The following is a 26,012-nucleotide window of genomic DNA, read 5'->3' as shown; positions in this document are numbered from 1 at the left end:
TTTTACTGAAATTTGCAGTTTGGGACAAATATACGGCAAAAAAACAGGAAAAATAACATAATAAAGAGAGCGCGACCCGTGGCACCCATCTGGAAGAATAACCAGCCTGTCCAGGCAGGGCCCCCGGGGGCCAGGTACAGATTCTAAGGCTGAACACGAAGGGGTTAATGTGACATTTTTTTTGGCCCATTTTGTAACTAATTGCATAACAGGGAAAATCATTCAGCCTCCTCGTGGCCTCCTGTTGAGTGTCACTCGCAGGACACCCCCGCATCCTCGCTGTGCTGGCAGTTGTGCTTCTCCCAGTCAGATTTCACGCAATCCAGGATGGAGGCTTCATTCCCCGAACAACTCACATCGTCCAGCAGGATCTTCCCAGAACCTACGCGGGAGACCCTTCAGTCAGTGAAGCCCAGAACAGCAGAGCCGGCAACGGCACACCACCCCGGGGCCACCACAACCACCGGCACACCTCACCGGCGCCACACCACACCACTACGACCCATCCACCACAGACACCGGCGCCACCACAACCACCCGCACACCACACCAGCGCCACACAACACCACTCTGACACATCCACCACACACACCGGCGCCACCGCAACCACCGGCACACCACACCCGCGCCCTAACCGGCACTACACAACACCACTCACTAGACGTGGGTAATTTTCTCACCTCCACCTGCGGTGAACGCCTCCAGAGCTCGTCTGAATCCCAGCATCCGGCAGATCACTTTGGCGTCATTTATATCCCAGCTGTCATCACAGATCGTCCCCCACTCTCTGCCATGATAAAGTTCCACGCGGCCACGTCTGGAGGAGCCGATGATGCGAACAATGGCAGCTGTAAGAAACACGCGGGATGGTAAACATTTCAAAATACCAAATACGACGACGTTTGCCAGGGGGGCCGAGAGAGCAGGGACCTGCACGGTGTGGAAGTGTCACGTGTGTATCATGAGTCTGACATGTCTGTGGCGCAGTCCACTTGTGGGGCTCCCCATCTGTGGTAGGGAAGGGATTTCACGAATTTCAGGCGAGGTCATGTAAGGTCACATGAAGTGTAACCCGGCGCTCGCAAACGACTCGTTTATTAGTGAATCTGTTTGAAAAGTTAGTGTGTGATGGGAGTGATTAACCCTTAACTGTACCGACCACTCGACATCCTGATTTCCCTACAAATAACCCCGTCCACAGACTGTGTCTCTCACCTGATCCTCCGCTGGTGCCCGGCGGCCCAGGGGCCCCTGCAGAAACAAATCAGTAACAAATTTATATAATTTCAGATAAATCTAAAACTCTGCGAAAACCTTAAAGATTAACATCAGGAGAAAATGGAGGGGAGGGGCAGCTGCCGGGGGGAGGGGCAGCTGCCGGGGGGAGGGGCGCGCAGGGAGCGGGGTAGGTGCAGGTTTTTAGGGCAAACAATGGGATAATAAATACAGTTTGTTTCCAGTTCCAGATAAACACATGGGGGGGGTCCGTCTTTACCTGGGAGTCCGGCGCTCCCCTTCTCTCCTGGCTCTCCTTTTGGACCCTGGGGGCCAACTGGACCAGTGATACCCTTGGCTCCGGGACTCCCGGGCAACCCTGGAAATTCATACACAGTGAGGTAAGTGATGGGTTAAACGGTGTACGGCGACACTTCAGGGTTAATCCCCCTCACAGAATCGCATCATATAACACACCGGCTGCCGGTACCTGCGCGGCCTCGAACCCCTGCCATCTCACCTGTTATTCCTCGTTCGCCTTTCTGCCCCAAATCTCCTTTTGGCCCTAAAAATAATGTAAATCAGGCTGAGGACACGGGAAACGTTATGCAATAAAGTCAATCATGTAATACACCAGACATGTTGTGGGTGTGTCACTAGCCGTGTTGTGGGTGTGTCACTAGCCGTGTTGAGGGTGTGTCACTAGCCGTGTTGTGGGTGTGTCACTAGCCGTGTTGTGGGTGTGTCACTAGCCGTGTTTTGGGTGTGTCACTAGCCGTGTTGAGGGTGTGTCACTAGCCTGTTAAGGGTGTGTCACTAGCCGTGTTGAGGGTGTGTCACTAGCCGTGTTGAGGGTGTGTAACTAGCCATGTTGAGGGTGTGTCACTAGCTGTGTTGAGGGTGTGTCACTAGCCACGTTACAGGTGTGTTACTGGCCGTGTTGTGGGCGTGTTAGTGTTTGCATTGTGGGTGTGTCACTGGTGGCTTCCTGGGTGTGGCTAATTGCTGTGATACCTGTACTTCCTTTCTCCCCCTTTTCGCCGGATATTCCAGGAAGACCTACGGGAGAAAATAGTACAGATTTGGAGTTTGTGCCAGGATTCCTCAGACGTGGCGCTTGATCAACATCACCATTATCATCACCATCACCATTATCATCACCATTATCATCACCATCACCATTATTATCACCATTATCATCATCACCATTATTATCACCATTATCATCGCCATCACCATTATTGTCACCATTATCATCACCATCACCATTATTATCACCATTATCATCGCCATCACCATTATTATCACCATTATCATCGCCATCACCATTATTATCACCATTAACATCACCATCACCATTATTATCACCATTATCATCGCCATCACCATTATTATCATCACCATTATCATCACCATCACCATTATTATCACCATTATCATCACCATCACCATTATTATCACCATTATCATCACCATTATCATCGCCATCACCATTATTATCACCATCATCATCACCATCACCATTATCATCACCATTATCATCACCATCACCATTATTATCACCATTATCATCATCACCATTATTATCACCATTATCCTCATCACCATTATTATCACCATCATCATCACCATCACCATTATCATCACCATTATTATCACCATTATCATCGCCATCACCATTATCATCACCATTACTATCACCATTATCATCGCCATCACCATTATCATCACCATTAGACTTCTGTTTGTACAACAGATGGACCTAGAAGACTAGGGGTGAGGGGACCCTGTGGGCAGGGCCTCGTCTAGTGAGCTGACAATCTATGTGGTATTTTAACATTTAAGGAATGGAATAATTCTTGGTGGTCTTGCACGGCTATCATTGTTAAAAATCTCTGAACCCCCTACCTGGATTTCCCGTCATACCGGCGTTCCCTCTGTCCCCCTTCAATCCGGGTGTGCCAGGCTCGCCGGGGGGTCCGCTGGCTCCTCTCTCCCCTGGATCTCCTGAAACAGATCATTTAGCGACATTTACCCGAGACACCGATCCAACGCATGTTCCTCCGGCTCAACACCAACTCACGCCTAGCCCCCGAAGGCCAATACCCCCCTGTATATATATATACATCTATCTCTATATCTATCTATATATATATACGGAAATCGGGTCTCCTCCGAATCTCACCGCTATTCACATGCAGCTCAGACCGAGGAAGGCAGGAGATCTCCACGGAAGCCAAGAAGTGAAGGAGCGAACTTCACAACGTGCAAAAGATTTATGGCCACATCGTCCACAAGGAGAACATGAAGATAAATGTCTAACGCGTTTCTAGATAAACACCACCCAAAGAAAGCCCAGTCTCACCCAATCTCACCCAATCTCCACCCAGTCTCACCCAATCTCACCCAATCTCCACCCAATCTCACCCAATCTCACCCAATCTCCACCCAATCTCACCCAATCTCCACCCAGTCTCACCCAATCTCACCCAATCTCCACCCAATCTCACCCAATCTCCACCCAGTCTCGCCCAATCTCCACCCAATCTCACCCAATCTCCACCCAATCTCACCCAATCTCCACCCAGTCTCACCCAATCTCCACCCAATCTCACCCAATCTCCACCCAGTCTCACCCAATCTCACCCAATCTCACCCAATCTCCACCCAATCTCACCCAATCTCGCCCAATCTCACCCAATCTCACCCAATCTCACCCAATCTCACCCAATCTCCAGGCTTTAGGTTTCTGTCTTACCTTTTGGTCCCGGTTCTCCGGGTTTCCCAGGAGGACCCAACAGACCATCCTTCCCCGGAGCTCCAACTTCTCCTTTCTGACCTGAGACAAAGTAACATCACATTATCCAGGGAACACGCATGGAAGGCCCCGTTAGGTTGTTTTTATAGATTATTTAACCCTCCATCCCCATTAGCAGCTCCTGGGACCCCTGTTTCATTGTTTGTTTGTTTTTTAATTAATAGATTTTTTTATATGTTTTAAATCAGTAAGGGGGCCGCTGATATTTTTGTTGTTACAGACGAGGACATGCGAGCTCACAATGAATCCACATTCCCTTCGCCGCATCTACAAGTTGTTTTGTGAGCGTTAGTCTGCGAAAACCTTAAAGATTAACATCAGGAGAAAATGGAGGGGAGGGGCAGCTGCCGGGGGGAGGGGCAGCTGCCGGGGGGAGGGGCGCGCAGGGAGCGGGGTAGGTGCAGGTTTTTAGGGCAAACAATGGGATAATAAATACAGTTTGTTTCCAGTTCCAGATAAACACATGGGGGGGTCCGTCTTTACCTGGGAGTCCGGCGCTCCCCTTCTCTCCTGGCTCTCCTTTTGGACCCCGGGGGCCAACTGGACCAGTGATACCCTTGGCTCCGGGACTCCCGGGCAACCCTGGAAATTCATACACAGTGAGGTAAGTGATGGGTTAAACGGTGTACGGCGACACTTCAGGGTTAATCCCCCTCACAGAATCGCATCATATAACACACCGGCTGCCGGTACCTGCGCGGCCTCGAACCCCTGCCATCTCACCTGTTATTCCTCGTTCGCCTTTCTGCCCCAAATCTCCTTTTGGCCCTAAAAATAATGTAAATCAGGCTGAGGACACGGGAAACGTTATGCAATAAAGTCAATCATGTAATACACCAGACATGTTGTGGGTGTGTCACTAGCCGTGTTGTGGGTGTGTCACTAGCCGTGTTGAGGGTGTGTCACTAGCCGTGTTGTGGGTGTGTCACTAGCCGTGTTGTGGGTGTGTCACTAGCCGTGTTTTGGGTGTGTCACTAGCCGTGTTGAGGGTGTGTCACTAGCCTGTTAAGGGTGTGTCACTAGCCGTGTTGAGGGTGTGTCACTAGCCGTGTTGAGGGTGTGTAACTAGCCATGTTGAGGGTGTGTCACTAGCTGTGTTGAGGGTGTGTCACTAGCCACGTTACAGGTGTGTTACTGGCCGTGTTGTGGGCGTGTTAGTGTTTGCATTGTGGGTGTGTCACTGGTGGCTTCCTGGGTGTGGCTAATTGCTGTGATACCTGTACTTCCTTTCTCCCCCTTTTCGCCGGATATTCCAGGAAGACCTACGGGAGAAAATAGTACAGATTTGGAGTTTGTGCCAGGATTCCTCAGACGTGGCGCTTGATCAACATCACCATTATCATCACCATCACCATTATCATCACCATTATCATCACCATTATCATCATCACCATTATTATCACCATTATCATCACCATTATCATCATCACCATTATTATCACCATTATCATCGCCATCACCATTATTGTCACCATTATCATCACCATCACCATTATTATCACCATTATCATCGCCATCACCATTATTATCACCATTAACATCACCATCACCATTATTATCACCATTATCATCGCCATCACCATTATCATCACCATTAGACTTCTGTTTGTACAACAGATGGACCTAGAAGACTAGGGGTGAGGGGACCCTGTGGGCAGGGCCTCGTCTAGTGAGCTGACAATCTATGTGGTATTTTAACATTTAAGGAATGGAATAATTCTTGGTGGTCTTGCACCGCTATCATTGTTAAAAATCTCTGAACCCCCTACCTGGATTTCCCGTCATACCGGCGTTCCCTCTGTCCCCCTTAAATCCGGGTGTGCCAGGCTCGCCGGGGGGTCCGCTGGCTCCTCTCTCCCCTGGATCTCCTGAAACAGATCATTTAGCGACATTTACCCGAGACACCGATCCAACGCATGTTCCTCCGGCTCAACACCAACTCACGCCTATATATATGTATATATATACATCTATCTCTATATCTATCTATATATATACGGAAATCGGGTCTCCTCCGAATCTCACCGCTATTCACATGCAGCTCAGACCGAGGAAGGCAGGAGATCTCCACGGAAGCCAAGAAGTGAAGGAGCGAACTTCACAACGTGCAAAAGATTTATGGCCACATCGTCCACAAGGAGAACATGAAGATAAATGTCTAACGCGTTTCTAGATAAACACCACCCAAAGAAAGCCCAGTCTCACCCAATCTCACCCAATCTCCACCCAGTCTCACCCAATCTCACCCAATCTCCACCCAATCTCACCCAATCTCCACCCAGTCTCGCCCAATCTCCACCCAATCTCACCCAATCTCACCCAATCTCCACCCAGTCTCACCCAATCTCACCCAATCTCCACCCAATCTCACCCAATCTCCACCCAGTCTCGCCCAATCTCCACCCAATCTCGCCCAATCTCACCCAATCTCACCCAATCTCCAGGCTTTAGGTTTCTGTCTTACCTTTTGGTCCCGGTTCTCCGGGTTTCCCAGGAGGACCCAACAGACCATCCTTCCCCGGAGCTCCAACTTCTCCTTTCTGACCTGAGACAAAGTAACATCACATTATCCGGGGAACACGCATGGAAGGCCCCGTTAGGTTGTTTTTATAGATTATTTAACCCTCTATCCCCATTAGCAGCTCCTGGGACCCCTGTTTCATTGTTTGTTTGTTTTTTAATTAATAGAATTTTTTATATGTTTTAAATCAGTAAGGGGGCCGCTGATATTTTTGTTGTTACAGACGAGGACATGCGAGCTCACAATGAATCCACATTCCCTTCGCCGCATCTACAAGTTGTTTTGTGAGCGTTAGTCTGAATAAATCCTCTCTCTGTTTACTGAGCATAATCACCTTTTCCTCCTGGATTTTCTGGGGGTCTTTGATCCCCTCAATATCCTGGCTGCTCATAAATTCCCAGAATCCCAAATTAGTTTAAAGAATGTTGTATGGATAAGAGGTGGGATGAGAAAGTCTCCATATATATATATATGGAAATATAACCCCAGGCAGATCCTCTGGGGCAGCTCCAATGGAGTGCACCCCTGAAAAATCCGAGGGACAACGAGAACCCCCATACCCGGGGCAGCATTACTCTATTACTTGTTTAATTCTGGAGGGCAGAGATAAATCCCCATTGGGTAACACTATTAACCGTTTCTATTCAGCTCATCAGAAAGTGTCAAACCAATGAAAACAACCCCCAGCTGGCTTCTTAAAAGGGGCCATGTGGGGCCCACCGGTAGCAGCTCAGTGACCAGCGTCCTGTGGCTCGCCGGCGGACTCCAGAGGCGCCTGCCGTTTGCATGGGAATTTTTAGGTTCTGCATTTCCCGGTCAGCGGAGCTCCCCATTTTTTCGTTGAATGTACGGGGGGCTCGTCGGTCACCGTCACAGGACGTCGCATTCTGCATGCATTTTATCTCGCTGTCTTTTCACATTTATACCCTTACCTGGAGTTCCAGGGGGTCCTCGGGCTCCATCCTTCCCAGGGGGGCCTAACAAAGACAACAGGGGGTCAATATGTCTGAGCCAAGGTACCATAAACCTCATGTCCGTACGAGCGGACCCCTGAGACTCTTGAAATATTAACCCTTTAACAGCCTATTGTGACGATTCCCAATACGGTCATCAGGGACACCTTGACTTTATTTAAAGAAACACTTCACTGAGTCACCTGCATTCAAGCAGGGATATCGACCGTAACATACTGAGAGTCTGAAATAAGATCACGGGGGGGGGGGGGGATACAAAGGCTTCAGACCCTGAGATGGGGCAAAACCCCTGACACTCCTACCGTGTCCGGACCTGAAGATGTCCAGATGGTTTTATTCGAAGCAGTCGATAAACTTGATTATAATTTTTCCAAGAAAGGATCGTCGGGAAGGTGAAATCCCCCATTAATATCGGGGGGGGGGCTCCCTGAACGGTGAAATAAATTGCTTTCCTCCTTGGGGTTACCTGGCGTCAGACTTATATTGTTAATGGACGTGGCCAGCTCCCCGCTCCTCACTCTGATGAGTTCAATGTCGGCCTCCAGCGCCCTCAGCCACCGGGTCTCCCCGTCCCAGTCTAGGGTCTCGTTCAGCTCGGGGTCCCCGACCGAAGGCTCCTCTCCCCAAAACCTTTCCATTGGGTTTGTTCGGTGCCGGCACCGGGCGCTGCAGATCTGATTCCTGAATTCTGCAAACTCCTGATTAAGCGCCATTTCTTACAGGAAAACGCACAGAAAATAAGATTATCCAGAAGCAAAAACCACCCAACGTGACCCAATAACCCTTTCCACGTAACCAGACAGCCGCTTTAACCCTTACCACGTAACCAGGCAGCCGCTTTAACCCTTACCACGTAACCAGGCAGCCGCTTTAACCCTTACCACGTAACCAGGCAGCCGCTTTAACCCTTACCATGTAACCAGACAGCCGCTTTAACCCTTACCACGTAATCAGGCAGCCGCTTTAACCCTTACCACGTAACCAGGCAGCCGCTTTAACCCTTTCCATGTAACCAGACAGCCGCTTTAACCCTTACCACATAACCAGGCAGCCGCTTTAACCCTTACCATGTAACCAGGCAGCCGCTTTAACCCTTACCACGTAACCAGGCAGCCGCTTTAACCCTTACCACGTAACCAGACAGCCGCTTTAACCCTTACCACGTAACCAGGCAGCCGCTTTAACCCTTACCACGTAACCAGGCAGCCGCTTTAACCCTTACCACGTAACCAGACAGCCGCTTTAACCCTTACCACGTAACCAGACAGCCGCTTTAACCCTTACCATGTAACCAGGCAGCCGCTTTAACCCTTACCACGTAACCAGGCAGCCGCTTTAACCCTTACCAAGTAACCAGGCAGCCGCTTTAACCCTTACCATGTAACCAGACAGCCGCTTTAACCCTTACCACGTAACCAGGCAGCCGCTTTAACCCTTACCACGTAACCAGGCAGCCGCTTTAACCCTTTCCATGTAACCAGACAGCCGCTTTAACCCTTACCACGTTACCAGGCAGCCGCTTTAACCCTTACCACGTAACCAGGCAGCCGCTTTAACCCTTACCACGTAACCAGGCAGCCGCTTTAACCCTTACCACGTAACCAGGCAGCCGCTTTAACCCTTACCACGTAACCAGGCAGCCGCTTTAACCCTTTCCACGTAACCAGGCAGCCGCTTTAACCCTTACCACGTAACCAGGCAGCCGCTTTAACCCTTTCCACGTAACCAGGCAGCCGCTTTAACCCTTACCACGTAACCAGACAGCCGCTTTAACCCTTACCACGTAACCAGGCAGCCGCTTTAACCCTTACCACGTAACCAGACAGCCGCTTTAACCCTTACCACGTAACCAGGCAGCCGCTTTAACCCTTACCACGTAACCAGGCAGCCGCTTTAACCCTTACCACGTAACCAGGCAGCCGCTTTAACCCTTACCATGTAACCAGACAGCCGCTTTAACCCTTACCACGTAACCAGGCAGCCGCTTTAACCCTTACCACGTAACCAGGCAGCCGCTTTAACCCTTTCCATGTAACCAGACAGCCGCTTTAACCCTTACCACATAACCAGGCAGCCGCTTTAACCCTTACCATGTAACCAGGCAGCCGCTTTAACCCTTACCACGTAACCAGGCAGCCGCTTTAACCCTTACCACGTAACCAGACAGCCGCTTTAACCCTTACCACGTAACCAGGCAACCGCTTTAACCCTTACCACGTAACCAGACAGCCGCTTTAACCCTTACCACGTAACCAGGCAGCCGCTTTAACCCTTACCACGTAACCAGGCAGCCGCTTTAACCCTTACCACGTTACCAGGCAGCCGCTTTAACCCTTACCACGTAACCAGGCAGCCGCTTTAACCCTTACCACGTAACCAGGCAGCCGCTTTAACCCTTACCACGTAACCAGGCAGCCGCTTTAACCCTTTCCACGTAACCAGGCAGCCGCTTTAACCCTTACCACGTAACCAGGCAGCCTGTGGGCCGGAGCGCTCGAAATGCTGCGGGTTCATTTTTGGTGCTAATGTGACTTTGGGGATTTTTGTTAAAAAGGGTTAATAGGGATCTGTGGCAGGCAGCACACTTACCCCGGTAGGCCACGTATCCGATTCCCGCAGTTAGTATCACCAAGTACACGCACAGCAACACGAGGACAGCCTTTCCACCGGACTTCGGCTTTGGATTTGTGTCTAAAATAAAGGCCGAATATTGAGGTGAAGTCAGAGATTATTCTCGCCAAACTGCCTTGGGGCCCCTAGGTCGTGTCTTTGGGCTCTCTGTGTCTTGATGCCTCTCACATGTGGCAGCTCCAAAATATTATTTGTCATAAGACCGGAGTCTTACGGAATAGTACGTTTCATGTGAAAATGTGCATAAGCAACAGGGCTGCCTGCCCCGGCCACGTGGATAAAACAAACACAAAATACATTCTCGCTGCAAAGAATAAAAGTCAGGAAATCCAAAAAATGTTAATCTGATGACAGCGGATTGGAAAATGGCCACTAGTTTGCTGCATTCACAGATATACTCCTGTGCAACAGCAGCGCCAAGTGGCTGGAGGATGGATTGCACCCTCCATTGACTGGAATGAAAGTCCGTTCTCCTGGCACCCTGTGCGGAGGGTAGGAGGGAGGGTAGGAGGGGGGGTAGGAGGGGGGGTAGGAGGGAGCGTGGGAGGGGGGGTAGGAGGGTGCATTGATTTTACTTTGTTTTTGTTTTTTACTGTAAACCCCCTTCCATTATTCAGCGCTGGGATTTCTATCCATCCCACTGAGATTAGGGTGAGGGGTTGAGGTGGGCTTTATGATCGCTTTACCCTGTATAATATTTTATTAACCCCCCCCGTTAACAACTGCAATCCCAGTTTATTTTTATAGTTTACTTTAAAGCTCATAACTCACAATTTGTGTGCTGGGACTTCCAGGCAGGGGTTAATAGATATGACTATGTCAGTGTGTAAGTATAATTGTGTTAGTATGTTGTGTGTAAGTATAATTGTGTTAGTATGTTGTGTGTATGTATAATTGTGTTAGTATGTTATGTGTAAGTATAATTGTGTTAGTATGTTGTATGTAAGTATAATTGTGTTAGTATGTTGTGTGTAAGTATAATTGTGTTAGTATGTTGTGTGTAAGTATAATTGTGTTAGTATGTTGTGTGTTAATATGTTGTGTGTATGTATAATTGTGTTAGTATGTTGTGTGTTAATATGTTGTGTGTATGTATAATTGTGTTAGTATGTTATGTGTAAGTATAATTGTGTTAGTATGTTGTATGTAAGTATAATTGTGTTAGTATGTTGTGTGTAAGTATAATTGTGTTAGTATGTTGTGTGTTAGTATGTTGTGTGTATGTATAATTGTGTTAGTATGCTGTCTATATCTATAATTGTGTTAGTATGTTGTGTGTAAGTATAATTGTGTTAGTATGTTGTGTGTAAGTAATTGTGTTAGTATTTTGTGTAAGTATAATTGTGTTAGTATGTTGTGTGTTAGTATGTTGTGTGTATGTATAATTGTGTTAGTATGTTGTGTGTAAGTGTAATTGTGTTAGTATGTTGTGTGTAAGTATAAGTGTGTTAGTATTTTGTGTGTAAGTATAACTGTGTTAGTATGTTGTGTGTAAGTATAATTGTGTTAGTATGTTGTGTGTTAGTATGTTGTGTGTATGTATAATTGTGTTAGTATGTTGTCTATATCTATAATTGTGTTAGTATTTTGTGTGTAAGTATAATTGTGTTAGTATGTTGTGTGTAAGTATAATTGTGTTAGTATGTTGTGTGTATGTATAATTGTGTTAGTATGTTATGTGTAAGTATAATTGTGTTAGTATGTTGTATGTAAGTATAATTGTGTTAGTATGTTGTGTGTAAGTATAATTGTGTTAGTATGTTGTGTGTAAGTATAATTGTGTTAGTATGTTGTGTGTTAATATGTTGTGTGTATGTATAATTGTGTTAGTATGTTGTGTGTTAATATGTTGTGTGTATGTATAATTGTGTTAGTATGATGTCTATATCTACAATTGTTAGTATGTTGTGTGTAAGTATAATTGTGTTAGTTTTTTGTGTGTAAGTATAATTCTGTTAGTATGTTGTGTGTTAGTATGTTGTGTGTATGTATAATTGTGTTAGTATGCTGTCTATATCTATAATTGTGTTAGTATGTTGTGTGTAAGTATAATTGTGTTAGTATGTTGTGTGTAAGTAATTGTGTTAGTATTTTGTGTAAGTATAATTGTGTTAGTATGTTGTGTGTTAGTATGTTGTGTGTATGTATAATTGTGTTAGTATCTTGTGTGTAAGTGTAATTGTGTTAGTATGTTGTGTGTAAGTATAATTGTGTTAGTATTTTGTGTGTAAGTATAACTGTGTTAGTATGTTGTGTGTAAGTATAATTGTGTTAGTATGTTGTGTGTTAGTATGTTGTGTGTATGTATAATTGTGTTAGTATGTTGTCTATATCTATAATTGTGTTAGTATGTTGTGTGTAAGTATAATTGTGTTAGTATGTTGTGTGTAAGTATAATTGTGTTAGTATGTTGTGGGTATGTATAATTGTGTTAGTAGGTTGTGTGTAAGTGTAATTGTGTTAGTATGTTGTGTGTAAGTATAATTGTGTTAGTATGTTGTGTGTAAGTATAATTGTGTTAGTATGTTGTGTGTAAGTAATTGTGTTAGTATTTTGTGTAAGTATAATTGTGTTAGTATGTTGTGTGTTAGTATGTTGTGTGTATGTATAATTGTGTTAGTATGTTGTGTGTAAGTGTAACTGTGTTAGTATGTTGTGTGTAAGTATAATTGTGTTAGTATTTTGTGTGTAAGTATAACTGTGTTAGTATGTTGTGTGTAAGTATAATTGTGTTAGTATGTTGTGTGTTAGTATGTTGTGTGTATGTATAATTGTGTTAGTATGTTGTCTCTATCTATAATTGTGTTAGAATGTTGTGTGTAAGTATAATTGTGTTAGTATTTTGTGTGTAAGTATAATTGTGTTAGTATGTTGTGGGTATGTATAATTGTGTTAGTAGGTTGTGTGTAAGTATAATTGTGTTAGTATGTTGTGGGTATGTATAATTGTGTTAGTATTTTGTGTGTAAGTATAATTGTGTTAGTATGTTGTGGGTATGTATAATTGTGTTAGTATGTTGTGTGTAAGTATAATTGTGTTAGTATGTTGTGGGTAAGTATAATTGTGTTAGTAGGTTGTGTGTAAGTGTAATTGTGTTAGTATGTTGTGGGTATGTATAATTGTGTTAGTATGTTGTGTGTAAGTATAATTGTGTTAGTATGTTGTGGGTATGTATAATTGTGTTAGTAGGTTGTGTGTAAGTGTAATTGTGTTAGTATGTTGTGTGTAAGTATAATTGTGTTAGTAGGTTGTGTGTAAGTATAATTGTGTTAGTATGTTGTGTGTATGTATAATTGTGTTAGTATGTTGTATGTAAGTATAATTGTGTTAGTATGTTGTGTGTAAGTGTAATTGTGTTAGTAGGTTGTGTGTAAGTGTAATTGTGTTAGTATGTTGTGTGTAAGTATAATTGTGTTAGTATGTTGTGGGTATGTATAATTGTGTTAGTAGGTTGTGTGTAAGTGTAATTGTGTTAGTATGTTGTGTGTAAGTATAATTGTGTTAGTATGTTGTGTGTAAGTATAATTGTGTTAGTATGTTGTGTGTAAGTATAATTGTGTTAGTATGTTGTGTGTAAGTATAATTGTGTTAGTATGTTGTGTGTAAGTATAATTGTGTTAGTATGTTGTGGGTATGTATAATTGTGTTAGTAGGTTGTGTGTAAGTATAATTGTGTTAGTATGTTGTGTGTAAGTATAATTGTGTTAGTATGTTGTGTGTAAGTGTAATTGTGTTAGTATGTTGTGTGTATGTATAATTGTGTTAGTATGTTATGTGTATGTATAATTGTGTTAGTATGTTGTGTGTATTTTGTTATCACTGATTGCAAGCTCCTAGGATCAGAGTGTTCTTCTCTTTCTCTGCCGGTTTGTGTTATTGTGTTGATGTTATTGTCAGTTTGGTTGTCATTGTTACGGGGTATAGAAATGCGTTTCAGGTAATAACTGTCTACATTTTGTGGCGATGCCCACCGGAGCGGCTCTGTGTCGGGGAACGAGCTGCCTTCAGCCGCACAACTGAACCTGAGAAAGACTCTGAGACCGGAATGTGACGTCCTTAGAATGTCTAGAAGCTCCGGAACGTTCGATCGGACGTTAAAATGCTGGCCGTGTACCCCGACTCCCCCACATCCGTGAGACATCCCCATCATCCGACACGTCCGGGGACTGCCATTCCCATCACCCCTCGCCCAATCCTTCCACGAGCCCCCCATGCTCTGCGGCGTTTTCGTAATTAACGGAAGGTTCTCGGGGTCTCTGGAGGCGGCTTTGGGGGCTCCTCAAATAACTTTGTTTCCTTAACCCCCTCCTGATAAATATCCGCAAATAAAAGATAAATGAAAGGAATTTACCGGAGACATCGAACGTCAGCATCCCGGTGCTGCCCACCGCGCCGCTCAACGTGAAGGGCGTGAAGTTGGTCTCCTCAGACCGGTGGACGGCGGGGTTCTCCATCGCAGGGTCGGGGTGAGTTCATGCGCAGCCCAGGGCAGTTTAAGGCGTGGGGGTTTTATACTCCCGGAGAATCACTTCCCCCAAACATTTCACAACTTTATACGCGTCATCAGTTTGCGAAACGGGGCGCTTCTCCACGGAACTAACGGACAGATCCAGATAGACGGATAGATGGATAGATAATAGATAGATAGATAGATAGATAGATAGATAGATAGATAGATAGATAGATAGATAGATAATAGATAGATAATAGATAGATAGATAATAGATAGATAGATAGATAGATAGATAGATAGATAGATAGATAGATAGATAGATAGATAGATGATAGATAGATAGATAGATAGATAGATAGATGATAGATAGATAGATAGATAGATAATAGATAGATAGATAGATAGATAGATAGATAGATAGATAGATAATAGATAGATAGATAATAGATAGATAGATAGATAGATAGATAGATAGATAATAGATAGATAATAGATAGATAGATAATAGATAGATAGATAGATAGATAATAGATAGATAATAGATAGATAGATAGATAGATAGATAGATAGATAGATAGATAATAGATAGATAGATAGATAGATAATAGATAGATAGATAGATAGATAGATAGATAGATAGATAGATAATAGATAGATAGATAGATAGATAGATAATAGATAGAAGACCCCTGTAACTTCTGTGTCCCCCCCTGTGATTTCTGTCCCCCCCCTGTGATTTCTGTCCCCCCCCTGTGATTTCTGTCCCCCCTGTGATTTCTGCCCCCCCCCTGTAAACTCTCATATTTCTCTAATTTCTCATAGATGTATTTTTAGCGTTTCAGTTAGGAATATTTCGGGGGCCACAATCCGGCACCCCAGACCCATCCAGGACTTCCAGTGTAATCCAGATGGTTTGTCTTGTTTTGTGCCGTGTCTGTAAGATACAAAAGGTCCCCCCCAGCACCTACTATCTGCTTCATTCTAAATGTGCAGTCATGTGACCATGAGCCAATCAGATGAAGGCCCTTTGAGGTTTCCTAAAGTCAATTGTGGGCTTCACGTGTTCCGGATGGAATTATCGAGTCGTCGCCTCTGTGTCTGGATCCCTCATATGTACGATTATCTCCGCACTCAGCATCACGGGAGGCGAGAACCGCGTTCAGCGATGAGGAACTGAGACTTATTGCTCGACAATTTCACATTCTGCCAATAAAGGGGAAGCCCCACGGGAGAAATAATCTCCTTGAGCCTTAAACCCCACATTGTATACAGTAATAACCCCCCCAGCGCTGTATACGGTAATAACCCCCCAGCGCTGTATACAGTAATATAACCCCCCCAGCGCTGTATACAGTAATATAACCCCCAGCACTGTATACAGTAATAACCCCCCAGCACTGTATACAGTAATATAACCCCCAGCGCTGTATACAGTAATAACCCCCCCAGCGCTGTATACAGTAATATAACCCCCCAGCGCTGTATACAGTAATATAACCCCCAGCACTGTATACAGTAATATAACCCCCCCAGCGCTGTATACAGTAATATAACCCCCAGCACTGTATACAGTAATATAACCCCCAGCACTGTATACAGTAATATAACCCCCCCAGCACTGTATACAGTAATATAACCCCCCCAGCGCTGTATACAGTAATATAACCCCCAGCACTGTATACAGTAATAACCCCCCCAGCGCTGTATACAGTAATATAACCCCCAGCGCTGTATACAGTAATATAACCCCAGCACTGTATACAGTAATATAACCCCCCAGCACTGTATACAGTAATATAACCCCCAGCGCTGTATACAGTAATAACCCCCCCAGCGCTGTATACAGTAATATAACCCCCAGCGCTGTATACAGTAATAACCCCCCCAGCGCTGTATACAGTAATAACCCCCCCAGCGCTGTATACAGTAATAACCCCCCCAGCGCTGTATACAGTAATATAACCCCCCCAGCGCTGTATACAGTAATAACCCCCCCAGCGCTGTATACAGTAATATAACCCCCCCAGCACTGTATACAGTAATATAACCCCCCAGCGCTGTATACAGTAATAACCCCCCCAGCGCTGTATACAGTAATAACCCCCCCAGCGCTGTATACAGTAATAACCCCCCCAGCGCTGTATACAGTAATATAACCCCCCAGCGCTGTATACAGTAATATAACCCCCAGCACTGTATACAGTAATATAACCCCCCCAGCGCTGTATACAGTAATATAACCCCCAGCACTGTATACAGTAATATAACCCCCAGCACTGTATACAGTAATATAACCCCCCCAGCGCTGTATACAGTGATATAACCCCCAGCGCTGTATACAGTAATATAATCCCCAGCGCTGTATACAGTAATATAACCCCCAGCGCTGTATACAGTAATTTAACCCCCAGCACTGTATACAGTAATTTAACCCCCAGCACTGTATACAGTAATATAACCCCCCCAGCGCTGTATACAGTAATATAACCCCCCCAGCGCTGTATACAGTAATATAACCCCCCAGCGCTGTATACAGTAATATAACCCCCCAGCGCTGTATACAGTAATATAACCCCCCCAGCGCTGTATACAGTAATATAACCCCCCAGCGCTGTATACAGTAATATAACCCCCCAGCACTGTATACAGTAATATAACCCCCCAGCGCTGTATACAGTAATATAACCCCCCTGCGCTGTATACAGTAATATAACCCCCAGCGCTGTATACAGTAATATAACCCCCCAGCACTGTATACAGTAATATAACCCCCAGCGCTGTATACAGTAATATAACCCCCCAGCACTGTATACAGTATTATAACCCCCCAGCACTGTATACAATAATATAACCCCCAGCGCTGTATACAGTAATATAACCCCCAGCACTGTATACAGTAATATAACCCCCCAGCGCTGTATACAGTAATATAACCCCCAGCGCTGTATACAGTAATATAACCCCCCAGCGCTGTATACAGTAATATAACCCCCAGCGCTGTATACAGTACTATAACCCCCAGCACTGTATACAGTAATATAACCCCCCCAGCGCTGTATACAGTAATATAACCCCCAGCACTGTATACAGTAATATAACCCCCCCAGCGCTGTATACAGTAATATAACCCCCCAGCGCTGTATACAGTAATATAACCCCCAGCACTGTATACAGTAATATAACCCCCAGTGCTGTATACAGTAATATAACCCCCCCAGCGCTGTATACAGTAATATAACCCCCAGCGCTGTATACAGTAATATAACCCCCCAGCGCTGTATACAGTAATATAACCCCAAGCGCTGTATACAGTAATATAACCCCCAGCACTGTATACAGTAATATAACCCCCCAGCGCTGTATACAGTAATATAACCCCCCAGCGCTGTATACAGTAATATAACCCCCCAGCGCTGTATACAGTAATATAACCCCCCCAGCGCTGTATACAGTGATATAACCCCCAGCACTGTATACAGTAATATACCCCCAGCGCTGTATACAGTTATATAACCCCAAGCGCTGTATACAGTAATATAACCCCCCAGCGCTGTATACAGTAATTTAACCCCCAGCGCTGTATACAGTACTATAACCCCCAGCACTGTATACAGTAATATAACCCCCAGCGCTGTATACAGTAATATAACCCCCAGCGCTGCATACAGTAATATAACCCCCAGCGCTGTATACAGTAATATAACCCCCAGCGCTGTATACAGTAATATAACCCCCCCAGCGCTGTATACAGTAATATAACCCCCAGCGCTGTAAACAGTAATATAACCCCCAGCGCTGTATACAGTAATATAACCCCCAGCGCTGTATACAGTAATATAACCCCCAGCGCTGTATACAGTAATATAACCCCCAGCGCTGTATACAGTAATATAACCCCCAGCACTGTATACAGTAATATAACCCCCAGTGCTGTATACAGTAATAACCCCCAGCGCTGTATACAGTAATATAACCCCCCAGCACTGTATACAGTAATATAACCCCCCAGCGCTGTATACAGTAATATAACCCCCAGCACTGTATACAGTAATATAACCCCCAGCGCTGTATACAGTAATATAACCCCCCAGCGCTGTATACAGTAATATAACCCCCAGCGCTGTATACAGTAAGATGCAAATGACCTCCTCTCAATGGCAATTTAACCCTTTCAATAACTTGGCACCCCCTGGGTGGGATTTTGTACCAGTTTATTATTATTATTATTATGTTTTATTTATATAGCCAACAGTTTACGCAGAGCTTAATACAATACATAAACTCAAGGGGTCGGACAAGACGAGAATTGACCGATTGAGACAAACCGATACATTAGGTGGAAAGACTTGGCTCGCAAGCTTACGATCAGATTACATTTATTTATAAAGCGCCGGCAGATTCCGCAGTGCTGTTACAGTCAGTAGAATAACTGATAATATCACATAGAATAACACATACAATAAAACATAGAAGAACACATACAATAACACATACAATAACACAACACATACAATACAACATACAATAACACATAGAATAACAAACTAGTGCAAAGGAGAGGAGGGCCCTGCTCTTGTGAGCTTACACTCTAGTTTTTGGATGGCCCAAATGTGCTCTCCCATTCTCTCCTTAAAGGAGCATTTAGTGCTTATCCCAGTCTAAACATGCGACAAGATAAATAACCGAAGGTGTGTTACAGTTTCCCTACTCTTTTGATTTGTAATCTAATCCTGTTTTGAATATTACACTTTAATTTTAGTGAAATTTCATTTTCATCCTTTAAAGCAGATTTTGCTTTCGTTCTTCTTCGCGTTTTGAGGTCATCTTACAATCTGCTTTCTAATAATCACAATTATTAGCTATCCCTCTGTTTGTGAGGAGTTAATATTTACAGACTAGATGTATATACCCTTCCGGTTTCATTATGTTGCTTGCGCATATCTTTCCTAATAGAACAAAAAGCTTTTTCCATCACAGCAGAGTCACTAAAACAACCAGTTATTGGTTGGCAGATACCCCTGGACTGGTGGAACCTGGTAAAATGCCGCCATCTAGTGGGCTCTAAAATACATTGCTGCCCCTTTAACTTCATATTAGTGATTTATCCAGCTCAATGTACAGATCCTCTTTCTTTTACACTATGTTAATATACAACAATATAGTATATAATATTACAACTAGTATTACAGTATAAAAGTAACAGTTTAATATCACTATATCTCATGATATATTTAGTATACTAGCGTATATTACAGTATAATATGGACATATATTAAGTGTATTTGAGTATATTTGAGTATAATATTAATATATATAACCTTATATTACGGTATAGCATTATTACCATTACATACAATATATCAGTATATATTACAGCATATTACCATTTCATACAGTATATCAGTATGTATTACAGTATCTTGACATATAGTATATAATGTTACCATTTATTACAGTAAACTACCATATCACTATATATACGGTATATAACAGTATATTATATCATATGGTATAATATCAATAAGTATTATAGTATACTACTATATCATACAGTATCATATTACCATATATTACAGTATATTATCATATACAATATAATATCACTATTTATATTACAGTATATTACCATATCAAACAGTAAATTGTTACCACATATTGCAATAAGAATCCAAAGTGTGAAAACCATGTAAATAAAATTCTTGTATCTGACACTGGGTGGCGATATTAGCCCTCAGTTCCCAACAAAAAAATGAACATAGAGCAGTTTAGAAGTTAAATGGTTAATGAAGGGTGGTTTGGGAATACAGAGTGAGTGCGAATGAGGGAGATTTTTGTAATGGGGTGAAAGATGTTAAGGTTAACAAAAATGTAGTGGAAGGGGTTAATGAAGAGCTATTCCAGAACTCTGCAGTGGGGATTAAATGAGAGGGACTTGGTAACATAGGGTTAATTAAGAGAGAATGGATAAATATAATTTGTGTTCAGTGTTGTACAGGGTTAGTAGTTTTTTGTAAAATAGCTTAATGAAGTGTTGCCTAGAAAGAGTAAATTAACGGGTGTGATGTAGGGGCATATCCTAGAAACCACAGGGCCCCATTGCGAAAATTGCACTGGGGCCCCCAACTTCACCAGGCAACATGTCTCACATTGCCATATTTATCCCCAAACAGTTTGTGAGTGCCACCTTTGAACCGCCTGCCTGTGCCATCTTTTCCCCATCTTGTCAGTGCCCTCAAACAGCTTATCTGTGCCATATTTGCCCCTAAGCAGCTGCTCTGTGTCATCATTGCCCTTAAACAGTTTATCTGTGACATCATTGTCCCTTACAACATACACTCTGGCACACATATGTAAACACTTTTAAACAAATAAACACATACCAACGCTTTCACATACAGATTCATGTTAACACACACTTATACATACACATACATGCAAACATACATGGCCCCTCCCACCTGCACCCCTTTACCTCTCTTGTTGCGTTCTGTCCAATGCTGGCACACAGTACAAGCAGTCTTGGTTCCACTCCAGGGTCACGTAACATGGTCCCGCTGCGTTCCTGTCTTCCTCTGCCAGCTCAAAATATGGTATTGCCAAACAGGGTTAATACAGATGGGAACCTTTGGTGATGGCACATATCCACCAACAGGAAGGTTGTCTGGTAGGTCAAGAACAGGAGAAGTTCTGGTGGGGGCGCTCCAGCGAGACATGTCTCCACCAGCAGGGGGAGCTCCAGCGAGACATGTCTCCACCAGCAGGAGGCGCTCCAGCGAGACATGTCTCCACCAGCAGGGGGCGCTCCAGCGAGACATGTCTCCACCAGCAGGGGGCGCTCCAGCGAGACATGTCTCCAACAGAAGGGGGCGCTCCAGCGAGACATGTCTCCACCAGCAGGGGGCGCTCCAGTGAGACATGTCTCCACCAGCAGGGGGCGCTCCAGTGAGACATGTCTCAACCAGCAGGGGGCGCTCCAGCGAGACATGTCTCCAACAGAAGGGGGCGCTCCAGCGAGACATGTCTCCACCAGCAGGGGGCGCTCCAGCGAGACATGTCTCCACCAGCAGGGGGCGCTCCAGCGAGACATGTCTCCACCAGCAGGGGGCGCTCCAGCGAGACATGTCTCCAACAGAAGGGGGCGCTCCAGCAAGACATGTCTCCACCAGCAGGGGGCGCTCCAGCGAGACATGTCTCCACCAGCAGGGGGAGCTCCAGCGAGACATGCCTCCACAAGCAGGGGGCGCTCCAGCGAGAAATGCCTCCACAAGCAGGGGGCGCTCCACCGAGACATGTCTCCACCAGCAGGGGGAGCTCCAGCGAGACATGCCTCCACAAGCAGGGGGCGCTCCAGCGAGACATGCCTCCACAAGCAGGGGGCGCTCCAGCGAGACATGCCTCCACAAGCAGGGGGCGCTCCACCGAGACATGTCTCCACCAGCAGGGGGCGCGCCAGCGAGACATGTCTCCACCACAAGGTGAACTCTGTAAATACCCTACATAAACAGGTGTGGAGGAGAAATGTCTTCGTACAACGTGACAGCACTAACTCCATACTGACCACTCCTGAGAGCCAAACTTTAACTTCCTGATGTTAAAGCCGGAGCTCTGGGCATCTTTAATTTATCAGGCTGGGCTCCGATATGTAAATGTTGTAGGCGTATTGACCATAATCTGGCACAGCAAGCGTTGTACAGATATGTAGCTCCTTACACAGACATATGTAAATCACAAGGTGGAGCTCTGTCCATGGATGTGCATAAAGCAGCAGGTGGAGATCACATGGTACCAGCCCCTCCTGACTGATTCAGGAAATCACAGAGCTCCCCCTACCGGCTGATCCATGAGAGCGTGGAGAGCTCCCCTACTGGCATCAATGTGTCACTGTCTAGCGTTCTTCACATTGGCCGATAGATGTCAATGAACAGGTGTCATCCAATGGGAGGAGATCCGAGTGCAGGGCAAGAAGGCAGGTGACCTGGGGGGATATTGTATGTAATATCTGTGCTTCTCCATACAATTGCCTTTCCCTGCCTCCTAGTTAATGACAGTATTAGTGAACAGGAGGTAATAATACATAGGAAAGGGCAGTATTAATTCTCTCCTGTTTTGTAACTATTTTGCAGATACAGCTGGGATACCCCTTGCCCAGTCCAGATTTGGGGTAGTATGTGCCCCACAGGGGCGAAATTCTTACTGTTTCTCTGGGTACCATTCCCTCTCCATATTATTCTCTCAACCCCCAACTCACTCTCACCCTCCCCAGCTATCACAGTGTGTGTCGGCATGTAAAGGGTTAACAATCGGGGGGCACTTTGGTGGCTCGGGGAGTGTACATTGTGGATCCCGTGGGGCATTTATCATACCGTTACCGTATCCCGGCCTGAAAGGGAAATGAATCACCGGCGTCCAGCCGTCAATAAAGCCATTTGTGGAGGGTTGGGGCTAATTAAATACCCCCGCTTTATTCTGACCCCATCAGGCGGAATGGAGACTAATTAAACGGTATAAATTATCTCCCCCGACGGCTCCTGCGCTGGAGATAAGAGACCCCGTTATACCCCGGGGGACCCTCAACCGCCGCTAATTACAATTTCATTAACCCCAAAATGTGCAGCTCGGACTGGGGTAAAGAGACTCTTCATGCACACTGTCTGTCTAAACCCCCACTCACCGGGGTAAATATATATTGCCCCCCCCAGACACGTAATTCCCCCACAGCAGAATCACGTTGTTGCTTTCCCACTTAATTAAATTAGTGGGAGGGGGTGTGCCCCCTCAGAAAAAACCCAGCAGTCTCTATATAATACCCAACACTCTCTGTATATCATCCAGCACTCTCTGTATTGCGCATCACCCAGCACTCCCTTCATAACTTACAACACTCTTTGTATAACAACATCCAGCGCTCTCTCTATAACACCCAGCATTCTCTGTGTATCAAACAGCACTCTCTGTATAACACTCAGCACTCCCTTTATAACTCGTAACACTCTCCGTATAGCACACAGCACTCTCTGTCTGGGAATGTGACTCCAGAGATACCTCTCTGTCTAACCCCGAGCCCAGTGGCTGTCTAAACCTGCCCCTGTGAAGACACTATAACCCGTCTTTCTCTCTGCCCCCTGTCTCTTCTCAGACTGTCTGTCAGTATGAAGCGCTGTCTCACGCTGTCTCTATCCCAGTCTGCCTCGCTCTCTCTGTGACTGCCCCTATGCGCGGTGTTCATGTAGTTAGTGCCGGTGGCTGCGAGTGATGGGAGTGACTGAGGAGCATGTCAGTTAATACAGTAAATGGAGAACCATAGACAGTGTGTAGAACATGTTTGTAACGAGTGTGTAATGTGTGTAGTGTTCATACTGTATGTGCAGTATGTGTATATTGTATGTAAAGCGTGTATAATGTATGCAGAGTGTGTGTAATGTCTATATTCTATGTACAGAGTGTGTATGTTGTATGTACAGTGAGTGTGTATCGTATGTTAAGTGTGAGTGATTTGTATGTAAAGTGTGTGTATATTGTATGTAACATGTGTGTATATTGTATGAAGAGTGTGTGTAGAATTTATGTAGTTTGTGTATAATTTGTGTACAGTCTGTATGTTGTATGTAGAGTGTGTGTATAATGTATGCAAAGTGTTTGTATAATGTATGTAGAGTTTGTGTGTATAGTGTATGTATAGTGTGTATATAATGTATGTACAGTGTGTGTGAAATGTATGTAGAGTGTGTGCATAGTGTGTGTATAATGTATGTGGAGTATGTGTGTGTATAATGTATGTGGACTATGTGTGTGTATAATGTGTGTGCAGAGTCTGTATGTTGTATGTAGAGTGTGTGTATAATGAAAGTAGAGTGTGTGCATGGTGTGTGTAGGTCTCTAAATGTGAGAAGGGTTTGGGGGTTCACTTGTGCCCCCTATTCACTGTTCTATGCCCCCTATAACGCTGTATGTAATGTAATCCGGGGGTCCGGCTGGTTCTCAGTTACGCTCTATTCGGGAATTCGGGGCAGTATTCATTATTTTCGGAGTATTCCCACAGCACTACACGAGGATTTCGATTATTATTATTATTACTATTATTATTATATGCTGATTTCTGGTTATTATATTTCATATACTGAGCAGCACATCAGCTTTATCTGATCAATTCGTGATTATATTCTGAGCATCATATCGGGCTAATGAGTATACTGAGCGCTATATCAGGATAATGTGTAATATGCGTGATTTAGAGCTCTATATCGGGATAGTGAGTAACGAGATCGTTATGTTATATTGCTACATTAGTGATACAATATATCTTGGGCTTTTACTAAATATTACGCGCTGTATCGGCACAGGGTGTATTTGGATCGTTATATACAATTTATTGAGGGCTATATGCGTGGTGCCTGGCATTTGGATTATACACAGGGCGCTGTATATTGTGGAGTTTTATATAATGGTTCCTGAGCGCTTTATGGAGATGGAGGGTATTTGGGGTGATTATATAATTTATACTGAGCGCTATAGGAGGCTAGAGAGCATTTCAGGTATAAATAAATGCGTGTATGTTGAGCGTTAGTTTGGACTAATAATGTGCATTTCGGTTTATTTTGTGATCTCTATTTTATTACTTTGTGCGGGTTCATTCCACACACTGCGACAGAGAGGATTATACATATATTATATTATATATCAGTAAGTATCATTACAGAGTATTAAACAATAGTATACAGTGTCACAGGTCTTATTCAGCATTATTTCGCCATTATTACACGGTAGTATACAACATTATATAGCCTTATTATACATTCTTATTACACAATATTATATAGTATTATACAGCATTACACAGACTATACAGTATTGTTTAGTATTATTACCACATTTTATAGTGTTATAGTATTGTCACACAAAACCCCATAGTATTATACAGTATTAAATGGCATTACTACATAGTATTATAAAGTATTATTATCAAGTATTATTAAACAGTATTATAAAGTATTATTTACAGTATTATAGAAAACTATCATACAGAATTATCACACAGTAATATATTGCATTATCACACCGTATTACCGAGTATTGTATCCTATTATTATACAGTATTAAATAGTAATTACACAGTATTTTATACTGGATTATATATTAGTATTACACAATATTATGTAGTATATTATACAGTATTATAGTATTACTATACAGTATATAGTATAATTACACATTTTACAGTATTATGCAGTCTTGCATTGTGTTATATAGCATTATTGTACAGTATTATACAATAGTACAATAGTATATTATTAAACAGTACTATATCACAGTTTTATGTAGTATTAGTACACATTTACATACAGTATTATACAGTATTGCAATGTATTTTACAGTATTATATAGTATTATAAAGTATTATTA

At 44.0% G+C, this 26,012-nt stretch overlaps 1 protein-coding gene across 1 annotated transcript; it reads right to left on the bottom strand.

Annotated features, from left to right (window-relative positions):
• On the bottom strand, window positions 1-14,621 carry MARCO (macrophage receptor with collagenous structure). The gene is made up of 17 exons (XM_053471154.1): window positions 14,511-14,621; window positions 10,118-10,219; window positions 7,995-8,243; window positions 7,487-7,531; window positions 6,498-6,578; window positions 5,803-5,901; window positions 5,251-5,295; window positions 4,757-4,801; window positions 4,470-4,615; window positions 3,974-4,049; window positions 3,124-3,222; window positions 2,230-2,274; window positions 1,736-1,780; window positions 1,496-1,594; window positions 1,216-1,251; window positions 681-848; window positions 1-382 (listed from the first exon to the last, which is right to left on the bottom strand). The coding sequence occupies exons 1-17, from the start codon at window positions 14,611-14,613 to the stop codon at window positions 252-254; spliced, it is 1,614 nt and encodes a 537-aa protein (XP_053327129.1). The 5' UTR covers window positions 14,614-14,621; the 3' UTR covers window positions 1-251.
• Between the last annotated feature and the right edge of the window lie 11,391 nt (window positions 14,622-26,012).

This window comes from Spea bombifrons, chromosome 7 (genome assembly GCF_027358695.1).
Source record: "Spea bombifrons isolate aSpeBom1 chromosome 7, aSpeBom1.2.pri, whole genome shotgun sequence".
In the NCBI taxonomy this organism is placed as follows: domain Eukaryota; kingdom Metazoa; phylum Chordata; class Amphibia; order Anura; family Pelobatidae; genus Spea; species Spea bombifrons.
The sequence above is the reverse complement of the archived record's forward strand: the minus strand, read 5'-3'. Positions and strand labels throughout refer to the sequence as shown.